The following is an 11,832-nucleotide window of genomic DNA, read 5'->3' on the forward strand; positions in this document are numbered from 1 at the left end:
TGGGATCTCTGAAAGCGAAATGATCAGTTGAGACGCTCCTCCCTGAAGAGCACAGCAGCAGCATCGGGAGAGGGGCCCCCCCAGATTGGAAGTGGTTTTTCTGACTCTTCTTTTGGTTTTGTTTGTTTTCTGACAGTTGTTATTGAGCTGAAAGTGTAGCATCGCAAACTGGGGAAGGAGAGGAGGGAGGCAGGGTGAGAACTGTGGAGTGCGGAGGCAGGTAGCCCGTGGGGTGCCTCCCGTGCCCGGCGGAGCTGGAAACTACTTAGGTGCCAGAGCTTTCCCTGTGACCAAATTCTGGCTTTTGAAATAACCCAGTAACACTTGTCTATGTTTCCATTCTGCCCGCTCCTCCCACAGCCTGGTTCCGCAGAGGGAAGGAAGGAGGAGTGCTTTGCAGCACGTGCCCCTGGCGGCATCATGGTACTTTCCTGGCTCTGCTGCCTCTGCCCATCCGTCTTTTATTGTTTTTATTTATTTTTTAAAATTTCTAATTTTTGCAGAACTGAACCTTTTTCTGCTCTTCCTTTCTCCCATGTGTCTTTTCTTTGTGGTTGATAGTGTGTTGTCTTCTCCAGAGTATTTGTCATTAGAAACTTACAGCAAGCATATGCTTTTTAGCATGTCAGTATTTTTATTATGTTGCCCGCCTTGTCTTTGAAAACTGCTTGTGAACGCGGTGTAAACTTTATGGTAAAAATCCTTTTTTTCCCCCTGTAGTCTCTCCATTTCAAGGACTAAAACAGTCTTGCGTTAAGTAAAAACTTATGACCAGAGGTGAAGGAAGACTCTAGGAACTGAAAACTGCGACAGAAATTAGCACAATTTGAAAACAAAACAAAATTGCAAAAGCCTTAGTTGCTTTCCACCTAAGAAGTTGGCTCAATGGAGAAAATGTCCGCTGGAGTTTCAATAATGAATTTGGAGTGTGGGTGCAAGCGAATGACTCAAAGAAGGGCCCAGCTCTGAAGCTTGACGACAGAAATGCTGTTGTAAATCTAGTCTCAGGCGTACAGACCCAAGCCCCCTGGTACCAGAGAGCCGGCCGGTCTGTGGTGCATGTGTGTCCTTGTGATGGCAATCATTGTAGTCGCTGGCCTTCAGAAGAACTGAGGATCTGATGGAGGTTTTTTTATGTATTTATTTTCTGTTCACCTTGTGACCCTGTGTCAAAATTTATAAAGTACAAAAGGCATTACCGAAATGGTACTTCCTGTAATTTGATACTATCTGGCTTAATCGTCTTCACTTGACTCTTTGTAATACTGTTGTAATGTTAACTCTGTTAAGTACCCAAGCTGCTTGTCTTCCACCAAAGAGTGCTTTATTAACAGGAATCTGTGAAAACTACATTTAAACACTGTTGCATGTTGTAATACCAGGTGGTACCTTGGTAACCTAAAACTTGCAAGAGAATATTAATGGTAAAAGAAGACTCAGGAGGAGAAGCTGACTTCAGAGTTGGAAGATGTTCCAGTCATTTCTTTCTCTGTCCTTAAGGGACAGAAGAACTGCGAGGTTGCCCATTGTTTGGTTGCCAGTCATACAAATTAGAATCATATTTCCTTCCATGCCTGGAAAAAACACACTGTTGGTTTTTCCCCTTGGAAACCGCAATTCCAAATAATGTTGGCTTAAAAGAAAAAAAGTTAACACTTTTTTAGAGTCCTTCTCTGTAACATTGGGATTTTCTTCCTCCTGAGATCAGCCGAAGGCCATTGATGTGGCCTGCGATCTCAGTGGCAGCGATCTGCTTCTGGACCTCACTGTTGCCTTTGGTTAGGGAACACAACTAGTAACTCTGCAGAGTGCCTTGTCCCACAGCCGTACTGAAACACAGCAGAGTCTGTGCCATGAAGCAATTATAGAAACAGAGTTGATTTGCTGCTTAAAAAAAAAAATGGGGCCCCAAATAAAAGACTATTTAGTACCCACCTCAGTTCCTTCCATAAGAAGTGGGTGGTTTAATGATTGTTAACCCATGTTTGCCTGTGCTGGGAGCATGGAGGGCCAAGAGGTTGACAGGCAGTGGGAACCAAATGCCCTCCTAAGCCACAAGGCGTGCCCCAGATCAGCAGGCAATTGCCATTTTAAGAAGCTGCCCTTTTCACAAAACTGCAAGGAATAAAAGCAGTTGGAATAAACAGGTTAATGTATTTAATGCAAAAAGTAATTGAAAGGCAGTGCCTCCATTTTGGTGTGCTTTATCGGGAAGAAAGTATGAAATTGACCGGCGTCAGGGGAGATGGAAGATGCCGTTGTCTCAGCCAAACGGGCGACTCTTTCCCCACCAGGCACTACGGGGTGGGGTCAGGCCAGCCTTTAAACACTGGGGACTGGATCACAGAGAAACAGTGGTGTTCTGTCCCTGGAAATGAATAGGCACAAAGACCCACTTGCCTGTGGGAAGACCACTCTTCAATAAGATTTGGGTGGCAGAAGGAACATTCCTTTTGCTGTTTTGAGCTGAGACAATATAAATATTCAAACCGTGCCATGCACAAAGCATTGAATTCTCAGGGCACCTCTTCTTCCCCTTACCCTTTTTAAGGCCATCCCCCCCATAAATAATAATCCAGGTAGTTGTAAAAATTGCGCTTCTTTCTGAACCCTTCTTAGTTTGGCTTTTCATCCCATCAGAACAAGTAAACATGCAGCCGCCACGGCTCTTGTGAGTACTGTCTTCCTCCCGGTGAACAAGCCTCCTGGTGTTTCGTCCAAGAAAAGGAAGGGCGTCAGCGGAACTACAGTCCTTTTTCATTTTATAAACTGCCTCTTCATGTCGCCTGCTCAAGTTTCCAGCTACAATTGCTATCACTGTGGCTCTTTGTAAAAACCCTTCTATTTAACTGCCTCACTGAAATTAGTCATAGGAAGCTTGTGATTTGGTGAGGAAGCATTCCTTATAATAACCAAATGACTTGGGATGGTTTGCATAGCAACAGTGTTATACTTATGGGGACCACATCTCTGGAATCCAGGAAGTCTCTGGCTTTGAGGGATGGAAAGTTCTTCCTGCTATGAATGAGAATGGACTCTTCCCTTACCCTCAACTGAAACCACAAACACCCAGAATCTTCTGGGATTCTGACTTACAGTCCTTGTTATAGAAGACGTTGTTGCTGTGGAATATGAAACTGTGTGTGTCAGATGGAGAGATTCCCTTAAGAGCCTTAAATAGCCCTGAAAGTACACCAGGACAGTTTGCAAATGGAATTATAATTAGAAGTGAATATTTTTAAGTGCCCTTGAAGCTTTCTGGGGACTCAAAATTATCAAGAGTCAGGCACAGTCCGGAGGAAGAGCGTCTGCAAAACTGGGTTCCTAGAAGTACGGATGGATGTCGCTTTTTGTAGAACTTGGCAGGGAGCAGCACCTTGTGAGAGCAGGTGGCCTGACGTGGCCAATGCTTCCTGGCAGCACGAGGCTCTGCCAGCCTCCAGAATTCCCCTGTTCTGAGCTTGATGCCCTTGGCCTGTCCTTTACCCACTTCCTCCCCTCCCCCTAGCCCTCTCACAAGGGTGATTGCTACCTCTCTCTTTTCTTGGGCCGAGCAAATTTTAGAGGAGTTCCCAAGCTTTGTCATGAGGCCAGTGTGCGGATGGCCTGGGCTTGTGTGTGGCCCGAGGGCTCTTCTGGGGCCTTCCCTCTTCCCAGTCACCTTCGGAGCCACAGGAGCCACGCACTCATTGGATGTCTGTTCTTAACATAGGTCAACTGCTTCTCTTTCTACATTTTAAAAAATCGTTGTATTTTAGAAAGCAGTGCTCATCAAAAGCAACTTTTAAAACCTATTTTATCATTCCTTTAATAGTTATCTCCCGCTGAAACTGCCCTGGGGAGGCTAGCTGCTGCTCTTCCATTCTCCACATCAGGGTATTCTCCACATCACTGAGTGGAGATGCGTCCAGATGTGTTTAAAGACTGGACAATTCACCTATACTGTGTAGGAAATTACCTCCTTAATTACCTGGTAGAATTGTTAGCAGACATGTTCATCTGATGGTAGTACTGCAGTTTTCTATTAATAATTTGCAGACTTTTATCTAACCTGCACTCATGTACAGATTATTAAAAGTTTTGAAATGTAACTGATCAGTATTGATCAGTCATTGTCTTGATTTTTTTTTTTTTTTTACAGTGTATATTTCTAATCATGTTTTTTAAAGCCAAGAGAACTGGTTGAATGAATGTTTATTTTCCTGAAGGTATTTTTAAGATAAAGCTTCCTAATGGCCTGTAAACTTTGCATATATAGGTAGTTTGATACATACTGTCACATTTGAAAATCTTGTGAGTTGTAACTGGTTTTATACAAAATATCAAACAATGGAAATTGTATAATTATAATCATGTAATTAAAAGTATTAACCAAACGGTCTTTTAGTTTATTGTGTTCCTTACGAAGCATTTTGAATTCTGGTAGCCAGTGAGTAAAGCAGAGCATCCCGGAATCTGTACTGGTCTGCTAGGATGACCATGATGGAACACCCCAGACTGGGTGGCTGACACAAAAGTTCATTTCCTCACAGTTCTGGAGGCTGGAAGTCCACGACTGAGGTGTGGGTGGGCTTGGTTTCTCCCAAGGCTTCTCTCCTGGGTTGCAGGCTCTGCCTCTCCTCAGGGCCTGCGTGGCCCTGGTGCCTCTTCCCATCTGCCCCCCTCTTGTGAGGACACTGGTCAGATTGGATTGGGATCCACCCCGATGGCCCTCATTTTACCTTGTTAAAGGCCCCGTGTCCACATAGAGCCACATTTCAAGGGGCTGGGATTAGGGCTTAAGTGTTTGGAAGTCAGTCCAGCCCTCTTCTGTAGGGTAAGGTGGTGAGCAAGAGGGGGCCATTCCTCACACCCCAGCACCGGCTCACAGGACGCAAAAGTCTGATTTTTCTGGAGACTTCTAAGGAGAACCCTCAGGCCTTTGGGGTCCTGCGGGGCATTTTGCCGGCCAGGGTGTGGCAGTGCTGGCCACGGTGCCCTCCGCAGCTTGTGGTCCAACCCCAGACATGGGCCTTGTGCTCTCTACCTGACCTGCCTCTGATGGCCTCTAGTGCTGGGCAGGAGTCCAAGAGCCCAGTGTCCACACCCCACACACAGCTTGCTGCTGAAACTCAACACCCTGTGTTCTGTTGAGTTCTATCCGGTTTCCCCAAGGAGCTGTGCTTGGATTCGCACTGGGATACAAGTGTCCAAAGTAAAAACCAGAGACCTACCTTCTCACCCCTCTCCTGACTCCCACCACACGTGACCTCCCAGAGTGTGTATGTGTAGACCCTGTGGCTCTGTGGGAGCTGTGGCCTCACCCTGCCCCTCCATGGCTTCTGAGGCCAGTGCCTGGTAAGGTGTTCCCCTGACGCACTAGCGCTCAGGCAGCTGGCCCCACCACGCAGCTCTGAAGTCCCTGAGTGCTGTGAAGGGGCCGGCCGGCTTGGAGGCAGTGCTTCAGATGAAACCATGCAGCATGTCTGTTCCACCTGGGGGGCCATGTCTTCCAAGCCTGTGTGAGGGGCGGGGGGGCAGCAGGCTGTGGATACCCCTGGCCCTTAGAGGAGACTTGTTTCCTTCCCTGTCATCTGCAGCCACTCTGCCCTGGGCCTGACCACCATGTGCAGGATTTGCTGATCCCCTCTGCTTCCATTAAGTGATATTGAAAAGAATTCCTACCTTAGCAATTAGTATGAGAGTTAAAATAACACATTAAAACAGTATCAGGGGTATATCTTTCAATTCACTATTTTGTCATATTTTAGAGGTCATTTTCTCTAGATAATTAGGGAACTGATAGATTAGGGACTAATAGCAGATTATGGCCCCTCAGTATCTGAAATTTTGGGGACCTGCAGCATAATTTTATGGATGGGAAATGGTGTAAACATTTAAAAAGAGGTCACAGGCCGGGCGCGGTGGCTCACGCCTGTAATCCCAGCACTTTGGGAGGCCAAGGCGGGGTGGATCATGAGGTCAAGAGATCAAGACCATCCTGGTCAACATGGTGAAACCCCGTCTCTACTAAAAATACAAAAAATTAGCTGGGCATGGTGGCGCATGCCTGTAATCCCAGCTCCTCAGGAGGCTGAGGCAGGAGAATTGCCTGAACCCAGGAGGCGGAGGTTGCGGTGAGCCGAGATCACGCCATTGCACTCCAGCCTGGGTAACAAGAGTGAAACTCTGTCTCAAAAAAATAAAAAAAATAAAAAATAAAAAATAAAAATAAATAAATAAAAAGAGGTCATGTAAACTATTTGGCCTTGAAGTGGGGACCCACATGCTGAAGGTAAGTCTGGAGAGGCTGTTCAGAGGCAAGGCTGGGCCGTGGGAAAGGAGTTGCAAGGGCCCCTTCCCGTGGCCCTCAGTGGACTGAGACACAAGTTGCTGTGAAAGAGCAAGTCCCAGTGGGTGTACCCTGCCTCAGCTCCACCACTTCTGTGGCATCGGGGACCCTTCATCTACCAGCTGAGCCTCACTTTGTTCAGTGGTAAAATTGGACTAGCTGTTTGAATTAACATTGTACTTCTGTTTAGATTACAGAAGCACATGGCTGAGCCTTAGCTAGGGGAGTGTGACATCCGCTCTGCTGTCTTTCCCTCCTCCGTGTGCCTAAGTGCAGCTGTGGGTGCGCTAGAAAGGAGGATCTTGGGGGGAATTCTCCAAGAACACAACCTTTAGCTCCTCTGTAGCACCCTAACTGGAGGTCACACTCTCCCTATCGTCGGCCATGGAGGTGGCTTCTGAGGTCTTAGTGTCACAGCATCACATCAGTGTTCTGCAGAGACTCTTCCTGGGTGGTGCTGGCTATTTCCTTAGGATAAATTCCTACAAAAGGGATTTCTGGGTCAAAAATGTGAAAGATGTTGAAGCTTTTGCTGTGGGAAAAAAAAGCCGCTTGGTAGAATTGTTGAGAGCATGCATTCTGGGCCCAGGCTGTTTGAATGCAAACCTAAGCGCTGCCGTAGCTTAGATTTGGGCTGAGGGACCTAAGCTCCCTAAACCTGTTCCTTCTCTGAAATGGGGACGGTAGTATTCATCTTACAGGGTTGTGTAAGGATGAAATGAGTTAATATTTGTTCATCGCTGGGAACAAGTGTCTGGCACACGCTAAGAGCCAAGTGTATTGTGCCTAATAAAAAAAATTAAAATGCTGTCCAGGAGGGCTGTCACGACGCGCAATCGCCGCTGCCCGCCCCTCCCCCGTTAGCAGCTGTTGTGACACTGGTGAGCTGCTCAGTTAATAGCAGGACAGTGGCCCCAGCGCTGCGGGTCGTGGGTCACACTCACTGCCCTGCCGTTTATCGTCCTAGCCTTAGCTTTTCCGCATTGATTTTGGGCATTTCGTCTTCCAAGCTGTTGGCACAGCCTGCCCTTAAGTCCTAGCCTCACCGCGTCTGTCCGTTTATTGGGGGAGAAATGGACCCCGCTGAGCAAAGCCTTCCAGGTTCCTACCCAGCGCCTCGAGGGGGACTCCGGCCCCTGTGGGAGTGGGGGCCCTCCCGCCTCGGCCTCCCCGCCTCTAACCCTGCCTGTCTCTTTGGCAGCAAGTCTGCATAGCTTTGAAGCGCTTCCGGACGACGCGTACTCGGTCCACACCGAAATCCCCAGGTAAGGAGGCAGGGCCAAGTCTGTTTCTAAAGGGGGGAGGGCGGCCGTGTCCTTTGTGCGTTGTGGGACTCGGGGAGGACAGTGGTTTCTCCTGTCCCTGGGTGTGTTTCTGTGTTAAACAAGACGCCTTTTCAGGCGGGCCGTTCTCCCTGGCGTGGGAACCCCGGGGGGATGCAGTGCGTCTGGCGTCCCGCACCCGCCTACTCGGTGCCAGCGGACAGCCCAGGCCCTCATGCTGTTGCCCGCCCCGGGCCGGTGCCACCCCCAGCTGGGAACGGCTCACCCGCTTCGTCTCGGGCCGGGCACGGGACAGAGAAGCCGCCACGGTGCTCTCGGACCGGACAGAGGAAGGCGCTTCCCGGAGGGACGGCGCAGGACGGGCTCCCCGGGAGCTGGTCCGCTGCGCCTCCTCCTGCGGGGACTTCAGGGTGGCCTGGGCGGTGGAGCCAGCGGGGTCCCCTCTGCCTGCGCCTCGAGTGCAGGTTCAGCTGGGACCCAGCTGGAGGGAGGCACACGGAGCGCCCTGGCAGGCCCGCGGTTGGCCTGTCCTCAGGTAGCGGCGGAGTGTCCACTCAGCACTCACTGGCGAGGCTGGAGGATGACAGCTGATGGCCCTCCTGGTCCCCAACCTAAGTTTGCCTTGCGGTTGAGAGCTTGGCCCAGGAAACTAGTCCTTGCCGTCCACACAAAGTCACATCCGAGGCAGGCCCATGGTAAGTGCAGCCCTGTCCATCTCCTCCCTTTTCCAGCGATGGTTGGCTCTCCCGGGCTGTCACCTTCCTAGACCGGCTTCTGCTCTGGCTCGGGATCCACAGGGACTAGGCCTCCGGGGAAGGTCTCTCCTGGACACACCTGCTGCCCAACGAAAGTTCTCTCCAGGTGCAATTGAAGCCTCTCAGCAGGTGTTTCTGCCTCGTTCTTCTGCTGGGTGTTAAGTCATCAACCCAGGGCCTTCCCTGATGCCCCGGGGGTGACTGGGTTGGAAGGGCCGGGCTGACACCGCGGTGGTAGCAGGCGCATCCCCGCGCAGCAGGGCAGCGCTGCTTGCTCATTCTTAGACCAGGAGCTCCTGTGAGGTGATCTGATGGAAGCTGAGGCCCCTCCGTTGTCCCAGAAAAGTTCACGTGGAATTTTTGAAGGCTGCGTCGACAGGTTCACTTACAGGCTTGCTGGCTGCCACCACACACCCCAGGGGTGCTGTTCCACAGATGCCGTGTGGAGGGCGCCCCGTAGGTGTGCAGTCAAGGCAGGGCCTATTCACCAATCACCCTGCCTGGGCCTGCCCCGGAGCCTCAGTAAAAATTCCCAGGCAGCATCTTTCTGCCTTGGTCACAACCACCCACTTCCCCAAGCCCGTCCCTCACAGGCCACCTGGCGTTCCCATTGCTCCTGCTTCCTTCCTATCCACCTTCCCTCTTCCTGGAAAACTTCCCCAGCATCACCGCTGACTCCACCTCCATCCCCTCACCAGCAAAACATGCGAGTTGGGGGTCAGTTCGCTTAGAACTTGCCTAGGATGCTTGAAATGCTTTTCTCACTGTTGCTCTGACACAAGACCATGTGGGCCGCTGGGACAGTTGTGTGAGTTGTTCATCGCACAACCCCAGGGAACGCTAGGCACACTGAGGTCGATGTGAGTCAAGTCCCAGGAGGGGGCAGCGCACAACATGGGTGCCTAGATAAGGCAGCCCTCCTGGAGGCGCCCTCGGTGCCTTTGCAGGGTGGTGGTTCTTGAGGAGAAATGTCTTACCCCACCTCAGTGTCTGAGAGCATTTGAAACTCTCAGAAGTCCCCTGTGGGGTTTACATACAAGCTGGTGTCACATGACAGGCACTCCCTAAGTGACAGAATTAATTCAGCCCTCTGGGAGTAGGCACAATTTTGAAAAGAAACAGTGCTCAGAGATGCCATTTGCTGGTTCTCTGCTTCTTCCCACAGAAACCTGATTGGCCCAAGGCGTAGCTGTAAGGGGTGTAAAAGCCTTTGCTATCGGGTAGGGGAAATTCCCGTCATCTGGAGTCCGAGGAAACTTTGTGGCTCAGACAGAGGCTTTCTAGGAGCAACAGGAGATGTGCGGAAAGGCTGGGCAGCCGCTGGGCCCTTAGGCCTGGGGAGCCAAGTTTTAGTCCCATCCCGATTGCATGAAGACCCGAGGGTGTGCCATCTGCACTACAGCCACGTGCAGTACCCTGCTAGGAGCCATGGCCATCTCCACGTGGCTCGGAGTGGCTGAGCACAGAGGCACACGGGACACACTCCGTAGCTCATGACCTGCTGAGGGACAGGCGTCCCTTTTCCTGTCCCTTCTCCTAACAGCTTTGCCCAAGGGACTAATCCTTTCACTGGAAATTTCAGGAGCGTGTAGACAGAACACGGGGCTCAGGGATTGAATCTGGTTTCAGCTTCTACCTGCCCTAATAGTAGCCAGGAAGCAAGGAAAACGGCATCCTTGCCTGACTGTAAAATGACGAGGCATGACAAAGCAGGACTCCCAGGCCCTCAAGCAAACGCTGGGCTCCTTCAGTAACCAAGCTCTGCCGCAGGTGCAGAGGCAAAGCGGGTGGGGGGAGGGGCATCCTGCAGACTTAAAAGATGGCCAAAGAGAAGGCAGCACAGGTGTGAGGGGGGCACCTGTGGACGGTGAGTCCTGTGAGCGGGGATGCGGCGGGGATCAGCACGGCCCTCGTGGCCAGGCTTTGGAGGAAAACGTGGTTCCGAGGGAGTTTTGCACTTTTTATTAAGAGACGAGGTTTTGCCGGGCGCGGTGGCTCACGCCTGTAATCCCAGCACTTTGGGAGGCCTAGGCGGGTGGATCACGAGGTCAAGAGATCGAGACCATCCTGGTCAACACGGTGAAACCCCATCTCTACTAAAAACTACAAAAATTGGCTGGGCATGGTGGCGCGTGCCTGTAATACCAGCTACTCAGGAGGCTGAGGAAGGAGAATTGCCTGAACCCAGGAGGCGGAGGTTGCGGTGAGCCGAGATCACGCCATTGCACTCCAGCCTGGGCAACAAGAGCGAAACTCCGTCTCCAAAAAAAAAAAGAGACGAGGTTTTGCTCTGTCACCCAGGCTGGAGTGCAGTGGCGCGATCACAGCTCACTGTAACCTCGAACTCTTGGGCTCAAGCCAAGAGGCTTGCTGCGGCCTCCCGAGTAGCTGTGACTACGTGGGTGTGCCACCCACCTAATTTTAAAATTTTCTGTAGAGACACATTCTTACTGTTGCCCAGGCTGGTCTTCAACTCCTGGCCTCAAGCAATCCTCATACCTCAGCCTCCCAACGCATTACAGGTGTGAGCCACCATGCCCGCTCTTGCACTTTTATCTGTATCCTATTGGATAATAAAAAGGTTTTAAAATATTCCTGCATTTTTCCTTCCTCGTTCCCTTTTCCACACCTCCTGTCCTCCACAACACAGGCCCCTGTGGGGCAGAACAGCCCAAGGCCTCGCATGCCCACAGCCTACCCCAGGTTGTCTGAAGCAGGAAGGTTCAGGGAAGGCTGCTTACATGGACCAGGATCCTTGCAGAAGTCTCAGGAGACAGCAGCAGCCAAAGAAAACGGGCACATCTTTTTTCTGTGTCTACAGTGGAGGCTGTGTATATGGAGAGGGCGGGCGGGCCCGCTGCTGAGAACAGGGCAGGCACCAGCCGCGCGGTTCTGCCTTTCCCGGCTCCGGAGACCCAGCCCAGCTGCTCCGGAGCACCTGCCAGCACCGCACAGTACGGTTTCAGAGGACAGCGACGTCCTTCCAGTGAAGCTCCATGCACTGGAATGGCACGGACTTGCTGATCAACAGGAGGAAATGGTCTGAAGTCTGACCAACGCAGGGAAGGAGGGTAGCTGGCTCAGAGGGGCCTGCCTTGTGTGGAAGGCTCCTGAGAAACTTTAGGTTAGAGGGGTCGTGTACAAAGCATCTGACTCAGACTTCGGAGGCATTCCCAGCGAACAGCAGTGTCCTGGCTGCCTCTTCCCAGACTTGTCTGACAGGCAACTTAGGTATTCTCGCAAGTGAGGTACCGGCTCCCTCCATCTTGGGCAGCACCTCCCTTTTTTACTTCTGAGACAGAGTCTTGCTCTGTGGCCCAGGCTGGAGTGCAGTGTCACAATCTTGGCTCACTGCAACTTCCACCTCCCAGGTTCAGGTGATTCTCCTCCCTCAGCCTCCCAGGTAACTGGGATTACACCCGCCAGCATGCCCAGCTAATTTTTGTATTTTTTGTTTTTTTTT

At 51.2% G+C, this 11,832-nt stretch overlaps 1 protein-coding gene across 11 annotated transcripts in view; it reads left to right on the forward strand.

Moving 5' to 3' along the window:
- The window catches only part of CDC14B (cell division cycle 14B), a 118,963-nt gene extending 109,787 nt beyond the window's left edge, over positions 1–9,176 (forward strand). For 6 of the 11 annotated variants that reach the window (XR_001830556.2, XM_017547173.2, XM_017547178.2 and 3 more), the window contains one exon: positions 721–4,376. Coding sequence is in view for 7 of the 11 variants with exons in the window: in XM_017547173.2 (XP_017402662.1) it covers positions 721–757 (37 nt within the window). In the remaining 4 variants the exon portion in view is untranslated. Of the gene's footprint in view, positions 1–720; positions 4,377–8,345 lie in introns of those variants that run through there. The other 5 variants (XM_017547168.2, XM_017547169.2, XM_017547170.2 and 2 more) reach the window with 3 other exon arrangements.
- The last annotated feature ends 2,656 nt before the right edge of the window (positions 9,177–11,832 follow it).

The sequence above is a fragment of the Cebus imitator genome, unplaced genomic scaffold (assembly GCF_001604975.1).
Source record: "Cebus imitator isolate Cc_AM_T3 unplaced genomic scaffold, Cebus_imitator-1.0 Scaffold196, whole genome shotgun sequence".
Lineage (NCBI taxonomy): Eukaryota > Metazoa > Chordata > Mammalia > Primates > Cebidae > Cebus > Cebus imitator.